General features: G+C 37.2%; 1 protein-coding gene across 2 annotated transcripts; it reads right to left on the bottom strand.

The window, feature by feature from the left end:
* Positions 1–8878: 8878 nt before the first annotated feature.
* c3h8orf37 (chromosome 3 C8orf37 homolog) lies at positions 8879–27028 on the bottom strand. 2 transcript variants are annotated; one of them, XM_036135439.1, is made up of 6 exons: positions 26836–27028; positions 25166–25268; positions 24086–24150; positions 23741–23806; positions 23452–23547; positions 8879–10222 (listed from the first exon to the last, which is right to left on the bottom strand). In XM_036135439.1, the coding sequence occupies exons 1-6, from the start codon at positions 26955–26957 to the stop codon at positions 10063–10065; spliced, it is 612 nt and encodes a 203-aa protein (XP_035991332.1). In that variant the 5' UTR covers positions 26958–27028; the 3' UTR covers positions 8879–10062. The 2 variants fall into 2 exon arrangements, with proteins under 2 accessions (XP_035991332.1, XP_035991333.1); XM_036135440.1 differs by lacking the exon at positions 8879–10222 and adding an exon at positions 22804–22981.
* Positions 27029–27365: the final 337 nt, after the last annotated feature.

Below are 27365 nucleotides of genomic sequence, written 5' to 3'. Positions count from 1 at the left end.
ACTAATCTTTATAATTATATCTGACTAATTTGTATGCTGGATGAACTTGTGTGACTTAACATCTCATGTAGCAATTTTGGCTGGTTTCACTGATTCGAATTGCAGCCCTAAAATCAAATTAATTTATGTAGCAGAATAGCTGCCATTGGCCAAAGTGCTGAACACAAAAGCATCAAATGCATCATTTGCTTCAGAAATTTGACTTAAAAAAAAACACATGTTTAATTTCTCAGACAGTAAGCGTTAGATTTAGTTAGTGTGCGGTGGCAGAATCAACCTGAGTCCTCGTCCAGACTTGAGCCCCAGCTGATTTCAAGGTTGTTGTGTTTTTGTTATTTCTACATCAGTACAAATTAAGAAGTTATGGCAAAGAAAGAAGAAGGAGTCATGGACTATTTACTCAAAACTCCTAGACACAGTGGTCAACTTTAAAAAGTAAAGTACACATTAAAGTTTCAAATCAAAAGCTGGATTTTTTTACATTTACAATTATTTTTACAATAAATTTTATTGTTAATCTGTGGGTTTTACAGTTGGTAGCGCTGCTGTCTTGCCACAATAGGGTCCAAGGTTCAAATCCTGGCCTGGGGTCTTTCTTTTAGCATAGAGCTTGCATGTTCTCCCTGTGCATGCATGGATTCTCTCTGGGTACTCCGGCTTCCTCCCGCAGTCCAGAAACAGGACCGTCAGGTTTAGCAGGTACTGGATGGTTGTTCAGTGAGATTATGCTACTGCAACAAGAGATGCATTTATTTTACAGCTCTTTACACATCTTTACCCCTGGTGTTAACTAGTGTAGGAAAAAAATGCTTCTCTATTATATTGCTTAGAGAAAAAAAGAGGAGTAGCTACTTAAATTTCATAAACTCTCTTAAAGCTGTTTCAGCAACTTATTCACACACAAAAAAAACGTTGAAATGTAGTTTATTTTTCTTAAAGAAACAACAAACAAACCTTCTGATTCTAACATTTCCAAAAGTAATAAAACGACCAGAAATTAGAAAAATAAATTGTTGAAAAGGGAAAGAACGTTTTTCCAGCGTCCTGGACAGAAGAGGCCGACCCAGGAAGGCGAGCGGCCGCTGACCTCTGCTGCTAATGAGTTTCTGTTCCACATCATCTCCAGAGTAACAGGAGGAAAATACGCAGCGGCCGCTCTGAGGGTGCAGAGGTCCGCGCCTCTGACGCTGCTGTCATTTTAATGATGCCAAAAACAGTTTATGTAATACAGCCGCACACATAATTGACTTACCAATATACAGCGGCGTGCAAACTTATGCGTCTCCTTAAACATTTCTTCTGCCTTTTGCTTTTTATTGCTCACAGTTAACCATTTGCTTTGTGTAGAAATCAGTTCTTCAGAAAATCCTGAAGGAGAATGTGTCCATCCATCAGTTTGCTTTTTTTGCTTTTACGTGAATAATGTACGTCAGCAAATACACGTCTGACCGGCTCACCTGGTCAAAGCCTGGACTAAAATCAGACCCAGAGGCTGTGCAGGACCCTAAACAGGCCAGTCATGCTCAAAAATGTTTGCTTAAAAACTGCTTTTTCCATTTCTTCAGCAAGTCTGATAATAAAACTAGTTTGATGATCTGAAACCTTTATGGTAAATAATAATAATAATAATAATAATAATAATAATACATTTTATTTAAAAGGCGCCTTTCTGGACACTCAAGGTCACCATACAAAAAAAAATAGATAAAAACACATGAATGTGAAAAACTAAATGGAAACACAGAATAAAAACCATTTTTAAAAGATACAAAGGCTGAGAAAGGGAAATTGACATTAAAGACAATAGGCAATCTTACACAGATGAGTATTGAGTTAAGATAAAATAAGAAAAGATAGGCTTTATTGATCTCACAATGGAGAAATTCACTTGCCACATCGGTTCATACAAGAAGGTGCAGAGTAGGAAAGGTGCATTCAGTTATATACAGTGAATCTTCATATATACAATGGATCAAAAAGGATACAAAAAAAAAGTTGTGATTTGAATTAAAGAAGTGAGTCTGTGTTTCTAAGTAGGGGTGGTAGAGACTGAAAAGCAAAAACAAATTGAATCTGTAAGGGGAACGTATTTTTTTTATAACACTGCATAAATAATCCGCTGCCATCAGAGGTTAATAAAACAAAAAGCAGAAGAAAATAATTCAAGAAGCTAATTTGGTGGATTTTTTCCCCCCAGTGATATTAAACCACAAACACAAGAACACTGAAGTTCAGCTTGGTCCGCAAGTCACATTTTGCTGATGCTTAGTTTCTGGATGGGGGAAAAAAATCAGTTTATAAAAAATAATGAGAAAAAGAGCAATCACATATTGTATAAAAGGCGCTGAACAGCAGTAATTAGTCAGTGTGAAAGCATCCAGATAAGCTCTGGCTGAAAACCGCAGAACTGAGAAGCTCTGCTCGCTGGTTGCTGCAGCAGACCGAGCGCCATGAGCTTCAGTTTGCTGCAGCAAACAGGAAGTTAAAGCAGTCAATACAGCCTCCATCTTTATACTAAGACTAAGAAATGACAAGTTTGACTTTTATGTCATTATTTGTAATCTCTAAGTTCTAAAGAAAAGTAAATATAGCCATAAAGAAATAAGCTTCAACCAGCGGAGCACGCTGGAAGACAAGTGGAGGGTTTAGAGAAGGAAAATGTGCATTTATGGGTCGGTTTCACACCAGCCTCATGCATCCTGGTCATCAGTGAAACATCTGCATTAAAGATCTCTAATTAATCTGATATACGTAACTAAAATGTGGGGATAATATTACATTAATCATTACTGTGGCTCTGCTTTTAATGAAGTCAACATAAAACAGCCGTGTTTTACCTTAGCTGATTTAGGAGATGAGTGTTAGAGAAGACTGCAGCTACTCTCATTTTCAGTGGAGAGATCTCAGATTTTATCAGATAATATTTCACCTGCCCAGGGGAAAGAAAATGAACAAATTCAAGCATTTACGATGCTTTTTGGCAGCAGTAGCTACTACCCATAATTTCACTGCTTCGTTGCTTGTTGGCCCTGAGTTTCTCTTCTGGACAGACTGGCAGCAGCGTCCTGCCCACGCCGTGCAGCGCTCCATCACTGCAGCTGTTGTTTTTTCCTCCCTCTCCTGCTTCTCTTCAGCAGCCTCGTCATTCTGCTCTCCCTGCTGTCTGACAGGCGACGGTCTGAGTCACTTTCCGTAAGTCGGAAACAAAGAACCCAACTCGGAGGCCCTCATGAGCGTCGGCAGGTGCGTCTCAGCAAAAAAACTATTTGTTTCAATAATTCCAGTCAAAAACGTGAAACTCACGCACGATTGCAGCGTGTTTGCTGACTTTTGTCAAGCTTTTCCAAGAAGAGCTCATAGGTTCCACGCATTCATCACACACAATATGTCCAACTTCTATTTGTTGCAGCTCTAATGAATGATGAAAAATAATGGTAACCCAGAATTAAGTGTCTCAGAAATCCAGAATATTACGTAAGATTAAAAAATGTTCCTTTAATCTTTTTGTGTCCCCTGTATTAACACCAGGGTGCCACCAGTTGTAGGCCGGTTGGTGTTACCCAACCCAGATTTGAACTTTTCTGTAAGCAGAACCACGAGACGAATACAAATGCATGCCACAATTTTTTTAGATTCTGTTTGGGAAAGGTCTGCATCACTTTTCTGTTGGTTGACAGTAATGCGATACATTGTGACATAAAATCCCAACAAACGTAGCAACATTTGAAACACTTACTTTGCACTTTCCCAAGGAACTGTGTTTCTGTAGAGTAATTTGTATTTGGAGCCACAGGAGGGAAATAAAACCTGAACCTTCTCAGTCTTTTGTTTGTTAGCTCAGAGGTTCTGATCGGGTATATGGATGGGTCTGACAACTAAAGCTCCAATCTGTAGATCATTTTTATTTTGTATGGGACTGAGCAGCGGATCAAAGTCATCAGTGGACGCTCTGGGGCAGGGGTCGCCAACATGGGGGCCCGCAGGCACCAAGTAGCCCTGGAGGGCCCCACGTGGCGCCCGCCCATCAGCCTGTTCTAAAACAGCACAATCCACCACTGAGCTGCATCTAACACTTTATTTTATTCTGTTACTCTTCCAGCAATGCAAAAAGGGAACTAAAAGTAAATAAAAAATTTTTGAAATTAGTGTATTTTTCCTTGATTTTAGCAAATAAATAAGACTATCTGCCAATGGAATGAATATTTTTAACCCTAAAATAAGATAATTAGATATCCTGCACTTGAAATAAGATGATGGAGATGAATTGCTCCTATATTAAGTGCAAAACCCTTATTCCATTGGCAGGTAGTGTTATTTATTTACTCAAATTAAGCAAAAATACACTAATTTCAAGAAAACTGTGCTTACTTTTAGTTCCCTTTTTGCACTGTGTTTAATCACGCTTGCATTTATATAGATTTAAAAACGACAATATCTACAACAAAGCATGAAAAATGTGTTTATTTTACATACAGTTGGGATGAAGGTCAGTTCTAGTAGCCCTTCCTATGACACCAACCAAGAAGTTCAAAATCTGGGTTTAAATCTGACTTTCTGGACAGAATAATCCCATATTTAATTTGAAATGACATCAGATCTGTGAGACCTGCCTGTGTTATAATATTTCAGCATATTTGGTGAAGCCATGACAAATTAGTGAACGTATTTAGAAGACGTAACTTCTAACAGCCATGATTGATTTTTGTGAAAACGTATCTAAAACAACAAAGCCGACCTCGCTTTGCATGCTGAGATCTGACCGACTTCTCTCCGCTGCTGTTGTTTGACAGTCGCAGCAGGAAAGCTTTTATCCTCCTCAGTTAAGAGAATTGCCCAACTATCCATGAGATGAGCGAGTTAACGGGATGGATTAAAAGAAAACACAAATGCTGTAGGGCAGAAACACTTAAACCAGCGTCGTGTCTTTTATTAGCTTTTAGATTTGAGGATTTAAATGAGGATTTTATGTTCTTTTTTTCAAAGTTATTACTTTTAGAGTTAGTTATAATAGCTTTAGGAAAGACATCGAAAGAATGTTTATCTAGGCAAAGATGTATGTTTCAACGTCTACTTTAAATATGCATAAAGACACAAATGTAAAAAATATTTTGTTTTGATGTCTCTGATTCTGTAATCCAGGGGTTCTCAAAGTTTTCGTGGCCAGGGACGCCTTAGCAGCGGTAACATTTTTCCAAGAACCCTTTAAATTCCTCATGCTGATAGTATTTTTTTAAACAACCGTTTGTACTGTTAAATACATCAGGAATTATGTATGTTTTTACAAATATATGTAGATACACCTAATATTAGAGATTTGGTGGAGATTAGATCTCATTCTCAATGTAACTGTTGTCATACTTCCTAATTTTAGCTGATTTGGCTTTTACTTTAATTGATGAAGTGGACGGAGTCAAATATTCATCTATTGTGTTACTTAGCTCACCCCGACCAGCAGTGCCTCCTCAGGCCTGACAACCCACGTTTCACGGACCCCCAACCTGTGGTTCGCGGACCCCCGGGGGTCTGGGGATCCCAGTTTGAGGGCCGCTGTTATAATAATTTTGGGATAATTTTCGCCAGAGACTTTTTTCCATAGACAGAAGATCAGGATAACCTCTCTCAGTATGACCACAACTAGAACACAATGACTGACATTTTGATCTAACAAATAAATGGAATATGATAATAAAAATCCAATAAAATCTAATCTGTGTAGAAAAGCAGTAAAAGCTGAAAAAAAACCCCAGTTATACCCGATTTTCTTGAGAAGTGGATGTGAATGACAGTTTGAATCCAGAACAAGGGGGAGGAGACGCATTTCCAGTTATTTCACCAAGGGGTAAATAAAGGCTGTTTCTGAATGACATAAAACATCCAGAGTTACATAGAAGGTAAAAGATTATGACAAAAAGTAAATTAAAAAGTGCTTTCAAACATAAACGCGGATCCAGTGGCTTCTGCAGCTACTGATTGGCCAGCGCCACAGCTGGTTACCGTGGAGACTCTGGACGCTGGACGGTAGAGACACGTTACTGACCGAAGACTGATGGAGATTACTGAGGAACATCAACGTGAGTCTGACACAAACAGACAAAAAAAAAGGTTTACAAATAAATAAATATGAAAAAGAGCTCATATTTACTCCAAAATGAAGCTTTTTAGACAAAGACTGCTTTTAAAAAACTCTAAGAATACAGAATTTGCGTTTTATCTTGGTTTGAACGATCTCAATAGTTTCAGAAAGAACGATCTGCGCTCTGATTCTAAAGTTCAGAGAGGCTCTGCTGGCATCATTTTGCCTGTTAGTAAAACGTGACGAAGTATTCGGTGCCAGCGTGCAGCAGCGGCGCTGCAACGTGCCCAAAAATGAGCAACCAGGCAGCAGCAAAAGAGCGGCTGATGAATGCTAATGCTGGGAAATAGGTCATCTAATGAGATGATGCACTCCAACAAACTGATGGATGGAGCACTCACACACAACAGGTGGGATGCAAATGATGTGCCTTCTCCGTTTGTTTGTCCTCCTTGTTGAGACATCACTTAAGAGCGACAATTAACAGGCTGCAAAGTACAAAGTTTGTCAGAAAACACTTTGTGTTCAACAATAATGATGCATTTTCTGCTGCGTTTATTAACACATGCCTGGAGGTGATGGAGTTCAGTTTTTTTCTAAAAAAAGAAAAATAGGCTAAATAAGTGGAGGTCAGCTCTAATGTCTGTCTGATCTGTGTAGTAAAACAAATAATGTCTATCGTGACATTTCCTCTGCAGCATCATGGTCTGAATGTTCCTGCCTCATAAGTTCAGCCACTCTTAATTGTCTCAGTCTAAAAGAACCAGAGATTAAAGACATATCACCTCATTTATAGATGGTTTATATAAAGAGTTTTAGTTTCACTTGGTGCAATATCTCACTTCATGTCGACAGTCAATACTAACAGTTCTAAAAACTTGGTTCTCTTTCAACCCGTTCAAAACTATAAATGTAAAAATACACAATATGTATTTAAAGAAGAAGTTTAATTGATTTCAGGTTTTAAATATAGAGAGACTGATGAGACTGGGTGTATAGAAATATAATAATTTATTCAAACTATATTTTCTTTTTCCATATTTTTGAACATCTTGAAAACAACTAAAAAACCCAATCCATGCTAACTGAGTTTATTCTGGACTGAGTCGAAGTCACGCATCAGTAATTTGGTTTAAAGTTTGATCTTGACTTCTGTTTCATAAATGTGTGTGTGTGTGTGTGGGGGGGGGGGGTGGAGTAGGGCTGGACGATAATTCAAAATCTATATTGATCGATAGACGTATAGAGTGTCAAAAAAAAGTTCAGTAGAATAAAAGTTTTCCTTCCTTTTGCATTTTAGCCATGTAGGTTAATATTACATCATTACATCCTCCCAGCCAATCACAACGCAGACCCAGGAATGCTCCGTCCCCTTCAAAGAGTTCAGAGAGCATGCGTTCTTTTTTTATTTTCAAAAACTTGTAGTTTTAGTAAAAATTTGGTTAAATAAAAGTTTGAGTTTGAATTCAGTGTTTGTGTGTTCTGTATCTACAAATAGGTAGCTTAGCAGCAGCATAAAATGGCCAGGGCTGCACTTAAAATATATATGTTTTGAACTTGTTGATAATTATCGAAATCGATCAGTATGATTTCTATTTTATCAATATGCATTTTTTTCCTGTATCGTCCAGCCCTAACCTGAAGTTACACATCATTCAGTTGTTTAGCTTCGTTTCTGCAACAATGTGCCCAGAAAAAAATCTGCATTTTTGTCGTCCCTGTGTAATTTCTAAAAATAGAAATACTTTCTCAGCTTTGACTAATCAGTTGGTTCTCATTTAAAGTTTATTTCTAGGAGGATGCATTAATTTTGATTTAAAACTTTAAAGGCTAAAATGCTTTGCAAGCTCGGTATCTTTATCAAATTGCCAACACTAATTAGGACGATTTAATTGCAATAAGGTGTGACTTGACTTTAAAGCTCTGAATTACATTTCATCAGACGACAGGGCAGAAAATTGCACATAAAAAAAGAGATGATCTTCAGCTATTATGAAATTATGATAATCAGTGGCAGGATGATTAACTCGTTGTCTGGGTTAAACACTCTTTCCAAATCATGATTAAATATCAATAAAAACATCAGGCTACTGATAAAACGCGCAAATGAGACTTTTACAGATAAAAAACAGGGCCAGAAAGGGTCTAATATGTGAACATGAACTCATTCATATTTAAATACCAAAGATTTTAGGATTAATAAGGTTTTATTTTAAAACGTCTTAACCTTGATTTTCCAACACGTGCGTGGTGATTTATATGAAAAGTGTCTCAGGAGAAAACGGGTCTGAACCTGCAGAATCACCGGTTTCACATTTCTTATTCCAGTTTCATCTCACGTCTCAGATAAAACTGTTTTTAGCCGCAGTGGGAAATGGTTTTGGGACCAAACCCACACTGAGCATGCTCAGGGCAGCAGTCAGAGCAATTATTAGTAATTGAATGAATAATGAAGCATTTAGCAGCTTAGGAGACACACAGACTTGAAAAGGATCACTAAAGCACTAAATTATGATCTTATTGTGGATAAAAAAAAATATTTTTGGTTTGTTTGAGAAGAACTAAACTTGGAATGTGAATCCGCTGATGAAATAGGAGAAAAAATGCAGAGAAAACGTTTCTGAATAAACACACGGCTATAAATTGAATAGCAATAAAGGTTTATCTCAGGTTTTCTGCTTTCCTATCACTTTTAAATACTGAAAAATATTAGAACAAAATTTCTACAGCAATTAATTTAGATAATTCACTTAAATTCCTTCGCTCTACGTCTCTTCTACTCAATTAGCTGAAAAAAAAGAAATATTAATACGTAGTAAGTTTTTATTATGACAATAATTATTTAGCGGTTTGACAAATGTGAAACTTAAGACTACAACCACTTGCTTTTTTATTTAAAAATGTTCTTACATTTACATCTTACCCTGTTCTGACCCAGTATTAACATCGGTGTCACCTCACCACCATGAAGGAAAGGAATGCAACAATTATTCAATTGTTTTGTCATTTGAAATCGTCTTTGCAGTAAATCATTTACTGATTTTAAATCCCATTTTTAAACAGGATAAAACAAATAATATCAACGTACGACTGAAAAGTCTAGTAAAATAATTCACATAGCTCACTTTAGACCACTTCTTTTTTACTAACAAGATTTCTTTCACAGTGCTGCATCGTTTTCTGGGGTTTTGATTGATTGTGAGGAACTGATTTTTATTGTTTTTACCCCAAATTCTAGAAATCTTCTAGAGCAGTTCAGCCTTCCAAGATGGCGGCGCAGGTTACTGCTGCATCCAAGGCGCTCCGGTTCTGATTCTGAGTTGCCATGTTGACAGGCTCTAGCTAAGAGGTGAAGCAGCTTAGGCTAAAAATCTTAAACTAAGCCTGAAGTTCCCTCGATCCTGCTTCATAGGATGGCCGTCACAAACTGAGTGGAGCGATCTGATCATTTACCAGCTTTACAGAAAAAACAAAAGTAGCAGAGCACTAAACAGAAATGAATTATATCTTTATTAATTCCCTACTGGGGATTAATAAAGATATATTTTATCTTTCTTTATCTAAGTTTATCTTAAACTGGAGGGGAAAATGTCTGCTGATGCCTCTGTTACATAATACACACAATATATACATCGGCGTTAACATCTGTATCAGTCCTATAATATTGTGGCGTGTCTGAACTGTGTCATATTTACAAAACAGCTCTTTAGTTATCCTGACTCCCTGATTTGAAGTAAAACAGTTAATGATCAAGGACTCAGAAAGAAGAAAAACTAAACTTTTCAGGACACCTCACAGAGGAAATGACTTGATGCCTCTGATTTACACATAGAGACACATCTGTCAGTAACTGGACCAGGTTCCTCCTCCTGTGCAGAGATCTGCTCAGCACTGGCTCCTAACACATTATTTCCGGCTCCGTTATCGGGAGGGAAATGTTTTATAAAAGTGTCTGAGAGAAATATCAGCTGTGGTGTTTCGCCGCGGCGTCAGTCCTGGTGTTTGCCGCAGACCCATCTGAGCCGAGGCTGGTCTCTGAGGTCTGTCGCCTCTGAGGAGGAGAACCAGTTGCACTGGCAGGCGTAGGCCCGCACACCTTTCCTCTTCTTCAGCCTGGCTCTGAGCTTCTGCCGGTCCGGCACGTTGTTCCTGCAGAGAAAATGGCAGCGCTTTAATCATTGCTGAGGAGACGACCCGACGCGTTCTCAACCTGCGGACTTTTCTCCAACAAACAAACTAAAACCCAATAATAGAGTTAATTACAAGTGGGATGTACTCATTATGTTTGTAAAAAGACTAAATCATATGTAGACGCTTTGTGCAGAAAAGTTACCTTCCTGCTGTGAACAGAACTTTTTAATAACACAAAAACACAGCAAGTCCACTTTAAAATTGCACGAATAGTTGTTGACTTCATTTATCTACCTTAAGGTATATCTGCAACAGGAAATAAAACTATTTTTTTTTTAATAATTGTGTGATAATTATAAGTGGTTATTAAAGCACAGAAATGATGGTGAGTTCAAAAGATTCATGGTCTGTAATGTTTCTGGCCAGTGTTGTATAGTAACAAAGTATAAATACTTCACTACTGTACTTAAGTATATTTTGGAGTACTTTATACTTTCCTCGAGTATAATTTTTTTTGATAACTTTCACTTTTACTTCACTATATTTTCGAACTTAATTGCATACTTTTACTCCAATACATTTTCAATGTTTGGTTTAGTTACTCGTTACTACAAAAAAAAAAAAAAAAAAAGAGAATTTGTATAGCAATGACCTTACTTGAAGAAGAAAAACTGAAAGCTTACAAAAAGGTTGTATTTTCTGTCTAAACTTGGTCTAAATGTCTCCTGCACTTGGCTGTTTATATTATTTTAAGTGAATTTGACCTTCAAAGTTTACCAAAATGTAAAAAATGTCATTCAAACTGCATTTGCTTTGTTTTACTTTTTACTTTTCATTACATTACTTGAGTACATCTATTTTTACAGTAATTTTCATACTTAAGTACAAGATATTTCAGATACTTTAAGACTTTAACTCAAGTAACACTTCAGTCAGTGACTTGGACTTTTACCAAAGTCATATTTTGGAGAGGTACCTATACTTTTACTTGAGTCTGAGATTTCAGTACTTTATACAACACTGTTTCTGGCATTTAAAATAGAAATATTTTCACACAAGTAGCATTTATGATATCTGTCAAAAATCTTCTTTCATTTCTTTATTGTTTAATAATAATTAAGAGGATTTTAGCTCCTTTTTTTTTGTTTAATCACACATTAACTCTGTTTTAAACACAAATTGTTCCAGATGGTAAAGGAGGTTAAGGGGCGTTCAGACCTTAACGATGAGGCCGGGCGTGTGCATAAAAAACTATTTTTCTCTCTATAACGGCACCTCCTGCCTGGACTGTTGATGAAAGGCAGGCTGAGTCCATTTATTCCTGCTGTTAAGGTCCATTTCTGGTCCGGCCACCAGGAGCCTCTGAAAGAACCCCAACCAGACGATTGATGCTCCTCACTGCTCTCCACGGAGCTCATTACTGGATAATTGCTCAGCGTAAACCGACTGTTGCTCCTTTAAATGCACACAGTTGTTTTAAGCAAAGGTTCAACCCAGAAATCTGCACATTTACTTTACCGGTCGTGTGATTAAATGGATTTTGCTCCTTATTGTCTCTGTTTCCAAACTTGTTGAGCGTAATTCACAGGAACAAACTAAATCAGGTGACATATATAAAAGCCTTATTTACAACCTAATTTGATCCGATTATATCCAAATAATTCTCTCCTCTTTATTTGTGAGAAAATGTGATCTTTGGTTAATAAAAGTATTCCCTGGTGGACAGAAGGCAGCAAACATGAGGTTCTCCAGCTGCTGCTCTGAATGTTTCTGAGCATTTTTCTGCATGAAGTAGAAACACTTTACAGTTTACATCACTTTTTATACTTTTATGGGTAAAAGTTTTTTATAAATAGTTTTCTGTCACGAACAGGAGATGGAGGACCCAGTATTCAAGAAGATGAATGAAAAAACAGGTTTAATGGAGGCGATCTAGACAATACAGGGGCAGGCAGAACTCAGTGGTCAGAATGACCATATAGTGACAAAGTTGCTAAGTCTGCAACAGTGCTGGCAACAGAGCGGAGTCCTGGTTTTAGACAGAAATACAGGATTTAAATAAACAACATGCAGTAATTTATCAAAATGATTAACAAAACTTTATTGATTTAAGTATCGCTGGCCTAAAATTCTGCTGCTAGTCTTTTAACTGGTACCAAAAATAAAATAAAGAACACAATTCTCCTGTTTTAGCAACAATTTAATGGCTAACGGTTCATTCTTGGATTGATTTTAAAATTATTTTATCTGCTTTTAAATGTCCTCAGCTTGGAACATTCTCCAAGCTGACTTGAAAATAACTGAACTTATTGCTTTTAAAACTTTCAGTTCTTTCTAACGTAAAAGGCATAAGAGATCCACAACTTTATTGTTTTGTTTTTTTTAGAAATACTGTTTGTGCAAACAGACAAATTAACAAATTGCCCTTTACATGTAAAATTAATGTTTTATTTCAAGTATTTCTGAATCATGTGCTGCTGACCTCTTGGCCAGGTCACCCATGTAAAGGTTACCTTGGTCTCAATGGGTTTTTACCTGGTCAAATAAAGGTTAAATAAAATTTCAAAATGAAATGCTTCGGCCCTTATTTACTGGTTTTATTGTGTTTTTGCTTTTATATTGTTCGATGTGGAGGCCAGCTGTGGTTATCAGCTATGGAGGGAGACAGCGAGGGGCAAAAAGAAGTGCAGAGAAAACGACAGAACGTGTCAAAAGTGTGGAAACCTAACAGAGAAGAAAACAGTGCAGAGTGTGTACTGCAAAACTGAATTAGCATCATAATAACACGACCGCGGTGCAGCAGCAGCCAGGCATTTATTCAGTTCAGCTTTTTTTTTTATCAAATTACCACAGTCTTTGACGCTGCTAACATTCTGTACAAGATGGCTATTGGTTATTTCTAAGCTGATCTTCAGTGTTTTTACTCATGACTTTCTGGGGTATTAAAAGGAGGCGACACAGTGGGCCGTTTCCATTATCTAAAGGCCACTAGGCTGGATGAAAACCCAGATTTAAATACTACTATGATGCACAGGGAGAATGTGAATCAAGGGGCATTATCTCAGAGATCTTGAGTTTGCCAAGCCTCCATGACAACAGTTAGACACTATCTGCATGTTAACTGGAGGTTTAGGAGGCATGCCAGGAAAAAAAAGCTTGGTCCATCAGATCCGCTTCCAAAAATGTTACATTTTAAAGTTTCTTACTTTTACAGGTTGTATTTTTTTTCTCAGTCTTTCAGTTTTTATTACATCGGTGACATTTAAAAGCAAAATATGTGTCAAGCTGGTGAGGAAGGCCACTTCTGTCCTGAGCTGCTCTCTGGACTCTGTGGAGGAAGTGGCTGAGAGGAGGGTGTTGTCCAAGCTCACATCCATCATGGACAACACCTTCCACCCCCTGCACCAGACTGTAGAGGAGCTGAGCAGCTCTTTTAGTGACAGACTTAGACATCCTGTCTGTAAAAAGGAGCGTTACCGCAGATCATTCATTCCTGCTGCTATCAGATTTTACAATGCTGCACTATAACTGCAACTGTGAAAATAACTGTAATAATTTATGTGCAATAACCAAGGTGCAATAATCTATTTAATACACTGTCCTACAACCCGTGCAATAATCCTGATGTAGTGACTTCTGCTGCTATCAACACCTGAACATAAGTCAGTACACATGTATGTATGTATGTATGTACAAATGTATACAATGTATATGCACATATATACGCGTAGGTACGTATGTATGTAGGCGCATAGATATATGTATATATTTAAGTATATAGATATATGTATATATTTAAGTATATAGATATGTTTATATATATATATATATATATATATATATATATATATATATATATATATATATATATAGACCACTAAGAATGTAAATGAGACATTTACATTCGTATTTCCTTTTTTGTATTTTTTTGTTATTCTTTTTGATCCATTGTATATATGAAGATTCACTGTATATAACTGAATGCACCTTCCCTACTCTGCACCTTCTTGTATGAGCCGATGTGACGAGTGAATTTCTCCATTGTGAGATTAATAAAGACTATCTTATCTTATCTTATCTTTTATTATCTCTTTTGCCCCCTAGGGGACAGCACAGTATGGAAACTGGCTTCTGATTCACCGTTGAGATAAAGGGATATTTAACAGTTTTTTTCTAATATCTAGACAAACAAGGATCCATAAAAAGTCTATCCAAGATTGCAAATAAGTAGAAACCTCTACAGATTTAGCATCAGATTTCAACCCAGCTCAGAAACCTTGGGTACAATGTAAAACTCCAGTTTTTTAAAAGTGGCTAAAAAAGCCGTGACGGGGTGTTTTATTATTCTAGGGTGGGTGTTCACCCGTTAATGGGCCAAAACCTCCATTTTTGATGTAGAAAATCAAAGATAACGGCCATCAACTAAATATAAATCAATGTTAAAAACCCTACATTTTTCAGTATTTATGAATTTAATTTTTTATATAATAGAATAAGACATAACAGTAGGAAATTCAGCATTTATTTCCATAATCAGTTTCCATCTTCCATGCTTAACAAGACAAATAAACTCTTAGAATTAAATGTAATAATTTTGCAGGCTTTAGACACTTCATGTCTCCTACGGGAGAGATTGAGTTTGATGAATTGGGTCTTATAACATTCCAGAGGAGACTAAGATTGGGCCTTTCTGCAACAACCAGTCTGGCAGGAAACAAGGCTGTTAAGTACGGTAACGGCTCTGTGGGCCTGATTCTTTTCTAAAGGTGCTGGAAACCTTTAGAGTGCAGGAAATCTGTTTTGTTATTTTGCAGGAATTCTGTTTATAATAGTATTCATCTCTATATTTATTCACTACATATCCGTGTCCTGTACCTATGGAACCATTGTTTATCCTGCACTTGCTGCTGTTGCACTTCTGGTTAAACCTAAACTGCATTTTGTTGCCTTGTACCTGTACCTGTGCAATGACAATAAAGTTGAATCTAATCTAATCTAATCTACAAATCATAGACTTTTTGAAATGTATACCAAGATGGGATATTTCTAATTTATTCATCTTTTGTGGGTGTGAGTTCATTTTAGGCATTTTACACGACTTTTTCAGTGGAACCAATAAGCGCGGCTGACCCTGTAAATACCGAAGGTTGTCAGGTAAACAGAAATGTCTAATTCAAAGCATGTAAAAGGATAGAGAAATGTAAAATAATCTAAAGTATGATGTCGCTTCATAATATAATATTATAATATTATATTGTTATTATAACCCTTATCTGTAATCTCTGGGAAATGCAAGGAAATGCAAATTCTGGCAAACATTAAAATTTTTAAATCAAGAAAATAAAATAAAAAATAACACCACTAGAGACACGCTGCTGGTTCCTAAATGTAAAAATGAGCATTAGGTGGTTCCTGTTAGAATAACCATCCCTGCTCCCCACAAACACAACAAGCTGTTCACATTCCTGCTATTTTTTCCACAGGTTCTCATATTCTTGTAAAAAGTCTGTTTGCACAAATTAATCTGTTTCTAAAGTTTCTTAATGAATGGAGCTGTTTAACGCTTCTCTAGTCATACTAACCAACAGTAGTAACTTGGCCTTAATTTGCATTCTCTATTTTATCTTTTCTATTCTAGCGGGGACAAAATGAGAACAAGTCGGTCATACAGAAACGTGCTAAATGCCTCCAGATCAGCACCTGTGTGTGGATGTTGATATAAAGCTGCCATAAAGCTTCTGCCTGGTTTATTTGTTTCACCGCTGGAGCTGCGGCGCTGCAGGACTGCAGCTTTCTGTCTGGATGACTCCGCTGACATTACAGCAAGAAGGCCAAACTCATCCTCCTGAGTGCTGCTGAGTGTTTCAGAGTGTTCTGAACTTAACGCAGCAGCGAAAAGTCAATCACACGGCGCCGTGCGAAAAGAAGACGTTAGCCATAAAAGGCCAAGGGTTACGAAGTGTGCGATTTAGGTAGATGTGAGAGCAGCGAAGTTGGAGGAAAAGCAGCTCAAAAATACGTTGCTTCTCTCTCCGAGCTCCAACGGACCCACAAGAAAAAAAACTCTATCCACATTTTCCCAATTTACCTTCTTGGTTTTCTGTTTTTAAACATTGACAACAATTCTACCCGTTTGTTCTTCACCCAAAATAAGCAGAATGTTTCCATTTAAATAAAGAAAATGCACTGAATGGTTCTTTTGTTCAACATGTTTAAAATTAAAACAGCTTCATTCACACAGCACAGCTCTAACTGGTGTTTTGTCAGACAATGTCTCGATTGCAATTTAGACCATCACAAGGTCCAATCAAATCAACCCCACAACATGAGTTCTGTTGTCTGAACACATAAACGAGGGAAAAAGAAAAAACAACAGGTGTACAGAGAGGTTTTAGTTGTCAGATACCTTCCAGGACGCGTTCTGTTTCTGATTTACAGACTGAACAGATGTTCCTCATCGTGTACAGAACAACGTGTCTGTAACAACCAGATGTGTGCCAACATTTCCTGAAAATATGAATGTATATTTATGCTATATTTGTCCAAAATCATCCATCCATCCATCTCTTTGCTGTTTTGAGAATTCTCAAATTGTCTTATTGGAGCAACAAAATACAAATGTTGCTGCAGTAGTGGCAGAAAATGGGGCTGGGGGCATTAAGGGTGTAACAATACATCGATCCACATCCATTTATCGATTAACTGATTAACGATTCAATTGAATCAATGCAAAAATAAAATATCGACCCATATCAGTATTTCTAAGCTACACCTTTATTTTGAAAAATCACAAAGCATGAGACTGTAGAAATAAAGTGATCTATTCTACTTATCATTTAGAAATGAGAAGAATGCTGTATTTCATTTGAACGCCTGATACATGTAAGAGCTAATAAATAAAACTGAGTCGATGTTAATGTAAATAATGGTGTTAGCTGGGCGAATGATATCGCATAATATTGATCGCAAAAATTGTAAATTGAATTTAATCAACATTGCATCGTAACAGACTTTGTGATATCGGCAAATATCGCATCGTCATCCAAACAAATCGATATGATGTCATGATAAAGCTGGAGATTTACACTCCTACACAGACCAGGACTCAAACCCAGGATGTCCACACACAGCCAAACATCAGGAAAAATTAACACATTTTTATGCATTTCATCCGCACAAAAAATTATTATTTCTGCAAACTCTGGCCAAAGTGGATATTTGAGAAAACCTTGTTTTTGTGTCTGCGCGTGTGCATGGCAAAACAGAGTTTTAGGGTCCGGCACAACACAGTCTGCAACAAACAATGCGCTGTTGAGGTCACATGTGCGCCTAATGTTATTGACGAAGCCATGCAGGGGAGGAAAAATGAATGCTATCAGAGCGGTGATGATTTTTACTTTGGTTCAGGCGCTTCCTGTTTGTTTTTCCGAGCCCAACCATTCCAACCACTGAGCTAAATAATACACTGGAGTGCTGATTTTGCCGAAAAACTGAAGTCACTGGCCGCCATCTTGCTACTCCCTACTCTCACAGAATCCCACAGGATTTGGTTGCAATAACAAGCAGTTTTCTGGCTGTGTGAAAACGTTTCACAGGTAATTCTACAGTCAGTGGAAGTACTAACACTATCAACTACTAGGAAATTAGGTGCTGAAATATTTTTCATGTTATTCATATTATATATATATATATATATATATATATATATATATATATATATATATATATATATATATATATATATATATATATATATATGTGTATATATAGGTATGTGTATATGTATATATATGTATACACATATGTAAACATATGTTTTTGTATATTGTTATTTATATATTTATAAATGTTAAACATATATATTTAAATGAATAAAATGCAAAATATTTCAGCACATGACTTTCTCAGTACTTGATATTTTTAGAACATAACATAAAAGTATATGGCATTTGACATTTTAAAAGTTTTAAGCTCCCCCTGAACATGAGAAAATCCTCGTTATTCGATGCTGTAGCGCACATATTCCCTAGTTACTGGAGGGAAATAGGGAGTACCAATATGGCGGCTGGTGGCTTCACAGAGACTCGTTCAAACAGACGGTGATTCGCACTCCAGTGTATAATATAGCTCAGTGATTCCAACATGTTGAGGTGATAAGGAGAAAGAGCTGTTTTACACTCTGCTTTGCACTACATTGCCCCCTATATGTTCGGCATGTGGAAAAAAACACTCAGTGGCGTACTTTTCTGAAAATGATCCCGTTTGTACGATATTATTTTTATTGGTTTTTAGCCCCGGCGACGTGTGGACACGGCCTCAGGCCTCCAAACATGGGTTGCGTGCGCTACCCCTGCACCACCGCAACCTCCCAAAATTCAAAAACTTTTAACATAATCAATGGGACGTTAAATAAGGTGTTGGAAAGTGCTACTATTGAAAATCAGTTAGCAGTTCAGGAATTTTTTTTTACAATGCATGTAAAAAAGCAAACAATCATATTATGGTGAATTGCTGCTGCAAACAGCAGAGGTTGAAAGTTGGAGATGACTGGATCCTCCTTCCTGTACACTGTCGTCCCATTTATTTACCCTCACCGCTCACAGAGAGTCAGCAGAAAACAAGAGCAGGGAGAGCGGGCAGTGCATGAATCATTCATGTTATTTTTGACTCGACGGAGGGAGAAGAATGAGAATGAGACAGCAGCCAGGGTGCAGACAGGTGTAATAGATCCACCATGTCTCTTTGTATCAGCAGCTTGTTCCCTCCGTCCCTTTCAGAGACTTCGTGCTGCTTTCACTCTTTAGCAAACACTAACAAGCCTCACATTTCCGTCACTTGTTGCTGCTGTCAGAGGGAAAAAAAACATGTTCAGAAGATTTTTTTCCAGTGAAGGCTGTCAATTCCAACAAATTTAAGATTATCTACACCAGAGGCCAGTTCAGTATTTCCAAACTGATTTCCACTAAACATCTGTGACGGCAGCAGGTGAAATATCCACAGCTGATGTTTAACGAGCAGGAAGCAAACATCTCACTAAGATACAGGACTGTCTCAGAAAATTAGAATATTGTGATAAAGTTCTTTATTTTCTGTAATGCAATTAAATAACATGAAATGTCATACATTCTGGATTCATTACAAATCAACTGAAATATCGCAAGCCTTTTATTGTTTTAATATCGCTGATTATGGCGTACAGCTGAAGAAAACTCAAAAATCCTATCTCAAAATATTAGAATATTTCCTCAGACCAAGTAAAAAAAAAATTATAACAGCAAAACAAAATCAAACATTTGCAAATGTCCATTAATGCACTTGGTTGGGAATCCTTTTGCACAGATTACTGCATCAATGCGGCGTGGCATGGAGGCTGTGACATTGCTGAGGTGTTATGGATGCCCAGGATGCTTCAATAGCGGCCTTTAGCTCATTTGCATTGTTGGCTCTGGTGTCTTTCAGCTTCTTCTTCACAATACCCCACAAATTCTCTATGGGGTTCAGGTCAGGGGAATTGGCAGGCCAATCAAGGACAGTAATGCCATGGTCAGTACACCAGTTACTGTCAGAATCTGATGTCGTCTCTTAACCACTACCATACTTGTGATTTAGTTTACTGAACCAAGCTGAGTGTTTTTCAAGGCTCAGGAAACCCTGCAGTGTTTCGAATTAATTAGACGATTCAAGTGATTAGTTGAATAGCATACTAGTATACTTTTTCACGATATTCTAATATTTTGAGATAGGATATTTGGGTTTCTTAACCTGTAAGCCATAATCAGTGATATTAAAACAATAAAAGGCTTGCGATATTTCAGTTGATTTGTAATGAATCCAGAATGTATGACATTTCATGTTTTTTAATTGCATTACAGAAAATAAAGAACTTTATCACAATATTCTAATTTTCTGAGACAGTCCTGTAGTCGCAGAGTTTAATCAACCTCTGGAAGCACCTACACACACCTTCGTCACGCAATTGTTCAGTTTGCCCAGTGGCCAGTCAAACACGGTTACTGTAACGAACGACGGCGTCACAATAGATCAGCTTTCATCTCTCTGGATGACGCGCGTGAACACAACGTGACCACCAGCGCAGAGTCAGCTCCATCAGGAGACGGAGGAGATCGTGGCCTCCATGTTCACGTTTCCAGCTGTTAACACGGAGAAAGCAGTTCATTGACAGGGAGCTAATCAATCACATCACCCTTACAGGATGAAGAAATCACAGCTGGACGCTGAATAACAATGACTTTATAAAGGCGGATTAAAACTGCTGGACCAGGAATTAAACATTATAGAAGAGTAGGATAACGTTTCATAAGGAGATCTTGTAGAAAATTGTGTTTACACTGACAGAGTAAGAGTTTAGATCTTGGTATTTGTGCAAGAACAGGTCCAGTACTTTATAAAAGGTATTCACAGCCGTTGAGCTTTTACAAATGTAGTCACCTTACAAATGCAAATGTCAGCGCAGTGTTTTATTTGGAAAATGATACATGGGGTTTCATTTTTACTAAATGACTTTTCAGACCACGGGGTGTGTCTCTACCAGCAATAGACTGAATTATTATAGACTCAATCTCAGTCAGGTTGGATGGAGAGCATCCGGGATCGATCTACATCCCCACAGCATCATGCTGCCACCACCGTGTTTTATAGTAGCGACGATGTGTTCTAATCACAGACATTTTGCACCGAGGCCAGAAACTCGCCTTCACTCTCCTCTCCTTTCCGTTTAGGCGGACGTGAACGTCTTGAGAGGTTTGCAGATGTCGCATCCTATTTTCAGATAACGGATTAAACAAACCTCTGTGAGATGTTAAAAGCTTAGAGTTTTGTTTCCTAACCTCACCTCGCTTTGAACTTCTCCACAGCTTCATCCCTGACCTGTCTGCGGCGTTCCTTGGTCTTCATTATGCTCTAAAGTTTTAAAAACCAACCTACAACTAAATTAATTTACACTGAAGCAGACTCTGCTGACTAATTAGGGGACTTCTGAAGGAAACTGGCTGCACCAGATTTTATTGAGAGCAACAGTAGATGGAGACGAATATGAGTGGACAACGCACTTTTGGGGTGTTTATTTGTAAAATAACAAACACAAAGATGTTATAATGATTCTCTTCCACTTTATAACTATGCATTACTTTGCGTTGGTCTATTAAAAATTATACTAATAAACTACGTAGGATTTTGGGGTTTTGATGAGGAAAAAGGCCACAATGTTAAATTTGGGTAAATTAAATTAAACAGTCAAACTAATAATCACCAATAATCAGACTGTGCCAGGGTCGGCATTTTGTTTGCTATCTTCATTGTCGTTATAATTCACACCAAATTAAGGTGCAGTTTGTCTCAGTCAAGTTCAAACTAAACACAGAATAATATAGTTACATGTAAAATAAATAAAAAATGAAAGATAATAAAATGACATCGGTTTACCACAAACCTTTAAACAAATCACACAACTAAAGCAAATCAGATTTTGGTATTATCCAGTTTATCTTTCTTTGTAAATTCACAGGGTCAGTCAGTTCCTGTTCGTTTTACATAATGCGATAAAAGATAAAAAGACAAAACCGTGACAAAAATGAAATATTTTCCTCAAATTCACGGTTCACTGGGATGTGAACTGGAGCAACGTGTTCATATTTGTCTGAGTTGTGTTTTAAAACGGAAGCAGCGGTGAGTTGGTCTAATGGACGTTCTGCTGGTCTGTGTTCTGCTCACAGTGATTACAGAACCGTTCTCATCAGGAGGAAAAGCAGCAGCTCTCATGGTCTGACACAGATGTGGGTGGCTTAATGAGGCTCTCACAGGGTTTGTTTTTCTTTTCTTTTTCTTTTTTTACAAAGATGCTCATCTCTTAAAAACCTGTCTTCAAACCTCTTATTTTGGCTGCTTTGGTTTAAGGGAGGAAGAAAAAAAAAAAACAGCGTTGGTTAATACTGCCACCTTTTGGTCAAAACCAGCATGTTTCTTGACGCTGTACTGATGGGGCAAAGCGAAAACAGCATTTTCTTCTTCAACTTTGGTATTATGGAGCTTTTCTAAAACATAACATCAAAGATTCATTGTCACATCGACAGTGAATAAAGGAACGGAACCGCCAAGCTGGAGGGGTTGTAGATTCTTGCAGATGAAGCCAGCATGATCATTAAAAATCCCCCGCTAAGAGAGAAAACACGTTTGTTCTGTGTGGATTCACGCTGGAGTGAGACAGAAGATCACGTTTATCAGATGCTGCTGTAACTGAGTCAGAATCAGTCTCATAAGCAGGTTTGATGCTTCCTATCCTCTCCAGAGCGACGGAGCAGCTTCCTGTCAAACCCGCAGCAAAGATGCCGGACAGACGGCTTCACCATCGCTCTCTGGCTTAGATGAGCTGTCTGGTTTGGTCTGCTGAGTTTTATATTAAATAAATTTAGGGACTCTAACAAGAATCTGGAAGGATATGTTGAATTTTTTGATTTATTCCTGACTACGTTGTATTTTCATTTTGCTACATTTAATTGGATTTTATTTCTATTTTTAATTACTTTTCTTTTAATTGCATTGCAGTGTGGTGCGTGGTAAATAAAGTCGGCTCGGCTCCAAAGAATCCCTCCAACAGCCAGCAAGGACCTTTCCCTGTGAACTTAGAGCAGATGATGCAAAAACACCAAAGAAGGGCAAAGTACTTTAACACAGATAAAAGAGCAAAGCACCTTTGATTTTAAGGTTTTTCTTGGTGGAAAAGGTTTTTGTTCAGTTTGCTCTGCCTGAGGCCCGTAAACTCTGCAAGACATGATTCATCATCCAGTTTTTCAGCTGCAAAGACGGCTGGACAGCTTGACCTTTTTATTTATCAACTAGTTTAAGTAAATATCTCCATTGTGAGATCAGTAAAGTAAAAAAACGAATACAAATTATGTGTCAACAAAGAACACTGATGTAGATTAATTATCATAATAAAGGATTACGGGGCGGCTAGTTGTAGCCGGTGACACATGGTTTAGCAAATCAAATGTGAAGAATTATAAAAATGACTTTTCCGTAATGAACCGCCTGACCTGTGGGATGACAGGTGGACATGTTGGCTGCATTGGTAATAACAATTTAAAGCTCAGTTTTGAGCTTTCTGGAGGAATAAAATATTAATGTAATATGAAGCAGGCGTCCATCATTTTTTTTTTATTTATTTTTTTTGGTACAGAGGGTGTAAAAAAAAAAAGAAAGAAAACATTCCAATAAGCCTTCAGACTCACCTGAGGAACAGGTAATCACATGATGCGTCCCACTCAGAATCGTCAAACATTAAAACCCGGAAGTCACACGAGACGCACCTCAGCTGGTCACATGACCTATGGACGCACACACACACATCGCCGCCAGTCAGGCACCTTTTGAAAAAAGTTCTATTAATCACATTTTATCTAAATTAGCAGTGAATTACAGCTTAAAAGTGCTAATTCTGGGTGATCAGAATAAACCGGGATAATAAATGGAGGACAGTGAGTCTCTGTGTCCTGACAAACACAAAGGATGCTTCCACACCTCTTGGACGTGGCGGTTCCGACGCCGTTTGCAACCGAGCTCCCGCCGATGAAAACAGGACAGCACCTGGAAGAGCAGAACATCTCACAGCTGCGGTGGAGGAAACCAAAGTTTCAAGCAGTACACACGGTCAGGGACAATTTATCTCCATGTTTGGTCCTGGTTAAAGCTGGACCATGGGTGGACTAAAAATATGGTTAAAAACTTTATTGTCTTGACCTAAAATCATTTAGCAACCACGACACTACAGATGAATATTTAAATCTGCACGGTTCTTTTTGTCTCATGGTTACATCCTGTAATTATCAGTGCATCGTTATTTGCCTCATTTATTCACAGACTTACTTCCTTCCTGCAGACTGAGATGAGAGCTTCTTCTCTGCTTCTTCTCTTTTAGAAAACTGTTCACTCTGAAAGAGATCAGGAACAAAAGCAGATTAAAAGCACTACAATGTAATCTAGATCTACCTTAATAGAACTACATGTTGCTTAATGTCACCAGTGCATATTTAGCCTTTTGAACCAAAATTTCACAGGAATTTGATCACATTTTGATTATGTCTGCAGGAGAAACTGCAGAGGAAATGTACCTGTGAGAAAGCCTAATATTGTGGCTTTTTGCTGAAAGGTGAGCATGTGTCTCCATTCAATGTTATCTACCAGCAAGAGGTCGCCCACGGCTCTTTTAATGTGAGCAGGGGAGCGATTGGTTCAAATAGGGAACAGAAACATAACAACCAGAAACACAGCAACATAAAATCTACAGAAATAAGCTGTTTATTACATCATACATAAGATTACTCATTCTTCTCCATGATTCATTAAATAAAAACTTAGCTAGCAAGACGAGTAAAGTGAAAGAAAACATGGCTAAGGATATGGGGATAAAAGGGTAACAGGTGAGAAGGAAGCGGGGGTAGAAATAAGCCAAAGATTCGTCCCAAAGATAAGTTTAGTTTTAAACGTTGCTTTTTCTTCTTTGTCATAAAAAAGATCTAAAGTTTGTTGAGAAGGATGAATAGCTGAAAGTACTTTGTATAAAAGGTAAGACTCTAGGAGCTGAGCAAAAGAGAAGAAAATAGAGGAAAATGGAAAATCAACTGTGTCAGTTTGTCTTTTCAATTGGGATTTAAAAAGGCTGCACAGAGAAATGTCAATAACCCAGGTCGATACTTTCTGAAAAAGGTTTCAACACTTTGTGCAGCTAAGAAAATCAGAAATCAGTGACGGTTCCCATGAGAGTTTCTAATCACAGGATGATGGACAAACTCCTCTTCTTTAAAGCAATCATTAAAAAAAAACAAAAATAATGAGACAAACTTGAGAATGTCAGTTATTGACACACTGTCTTTTATTTTGTATTTGTAATTTACTATGATTGTGTAAGCACTTGTGCAGAAAGCACGTCAACGATTTAAAGCCTACCTTGGACTGAGAGGAGCTGCTGTAATCATCCTCCAGCAATTCCTCCAGAAGGGCGTCGATGTCCTCAGAAACGCTGCTTTTTGGTTCCTCCTGCTTTCCAGCACTAATTCACAAAAACAAAATGACACAGTTTACCATATTTTATATCCTCCACATGTGTTTTATCAATGGTTTCCCAGGAATAAAAGCGCTTTAAAAACTTTTTGTAATTATTGTCCAGCTTATTACTGGGATTGAGTGGTTTTGAATGTTTGAATTGCTATAATATTTAAGTTATCAAGAACTAAAGCGGAAGATGTATCAAAGCTTTTCCCGTTGATAGCATCATTTATGACATGTCAGTACACATGAACCAGTCCTGGGAGAGTTTGTTTAATCATGTATACCTAATTTAACAACCAATTACACAATTAAATGTAAAAAAAAAAAAGGAAAATTTTTACTTTTACTTTTGAGCTTCACATAAAAGTAAACGGAGGACATAGAGTAAAAAAAGAGGGTCCAGTGTTTCACTGACTGTATTAGAAGAAATTCCAGATAATAAAACAGAACAATAAAACAATAATGAAAATGAACAGAAATAAGCGAGTGAAATTAACCTCTCAGCATTTAATGCATCTAAACAGAAAAAAGATTCACTTTTTGAATTAAATTCCTGAAATGAATTTTTTATTAACAGTTTTATTTACTGATGCACTTGAATACTGACTTGTGTTTGCATAGCGTGTGTTGTTCTTGTTGAGCCTATAAAAACAGGGTGAAATGCACCTGTATATGTTATTTAGTATGTCGTCAGTTGCACCGTTTATTGAGAATGCTTTTCGATGTTATTCAAATGTCTTCAAATGCTCCTGTATTCAGACTTGTGCTGATATACTAATACATCTAAAAACAATTTGAATATCATTAAAAGTTCCATATATTTTTAGTGTCTCATTTCAGAAAGTGAAATTAATTTATATGGATTCATTACACGCGGAGTGAATCATTTATTTCTTGTAATGTTGATGCTTATCGATTACAAACGATGAAAATGCAAAATCCAGAGTCTCTAAAAAGTGAGTATTGTGAAAAAGTTAAAGATTAATTTTGGTTTGTATTAAAAATAACCTGTTTTTATCTTATGCAATATGCTAATTTCCTGAGACACAAAATTTTTGGTTTCCATAATCTGTAATCCATAGTCATCAAAATGACAAGGGGGGAAAAGGCTTTAATATTTAATTCTATTTATAGTGATTCTATACGGCTTTTGACTTTCTGAAATGAGTGAACTATTGAACTTTTTCACCATAGTCTGATTTTTTTTAGATGTACCTGTTGTGCTGTAACTATAAGAAACAGGATGCACAACTATCAGCTCTTTATTACCAACAGAACCTTTTGTTTGTCACTCCGTACTAAGTTGTATCTGTTTTTTTTTTTAATCATCAAAAGTCGCACCTTAATATCTGATTATATGTCTGTACCTAAATTGCAACGGGAATCTAAATTGTTTTGTAAAGGGAATCTGCTCATAAATATATATATTTTTAACTTAAAAACTGAAGAAACATAATTTTATTGAGTAATGTTTAAAAGTTGATCAGCAGTTAGTGAACGCTTGAGTTTAGGTGACGTCTATCTGCTAATAATAGCGAACATGTGCTAGCTAGAGTAGCTTTGTTTACCTCCGTTCGCCTTGCTTATTTTCTTCTTCGTGGCATTTTTTATCGGAAGCCGCCGCAGAAACTTTACTGCAAAACTTCTTTTCCACTTCATCCAGCAGCTCATCCAAGTCATCGTCAGACATGGTCAACTATTCGTCTCTGCCCTGCTAGCTTCGGGGGCTAATATGCCAAAACAGGCTAGCTTCCATTGCTGATGCCGTTGCTAGGTAACGAAGCGGAAATCGGCCAAACTTTGAATTCAAAATAAAAGACAAGATTTCTATTTTTTTTTTTTTAAACTGAACTTTCGAGTATAATAATAAAGAAATAAAATGTATTTAAAGTTTTACTGCAAGGTGCTGAAAGCATGTTAAAAGCGAACCAATATTTATCACTGTTTTTATAATGTATATATATAATTCAGGTATTTTCAGACTGCTGGAAAAATCCAAAATATGTCAAGTCGCTAGAAAACTAGTCTTGTTTGCTTTTAATATATCACCGCTGGTTTAATTCTGTAAACAGTCGTCGTGGCCGAGTGGGCCAGGTAC

This window comes from Fundulus heteroclitus, chromosome 3 (assembly GCF_011125445.2).
Source record: "Fundulus heteroclitus isolate FHET01 chromosome 3, MU-UCD_Fhet_4.1, whole genome shotgun sequence".
NCBI lineage: Eukaryota > Metazoa > Chordata > Actinopteri > Cyprinodontiformes > Fundulidae > Fundulus > Fundulus heteroclitus.
The sequence above is the reverse complement of the archived record's forward strand: the minus strand, read 5'-3'. Positions and strand labels throughout refer to the sequence as shown.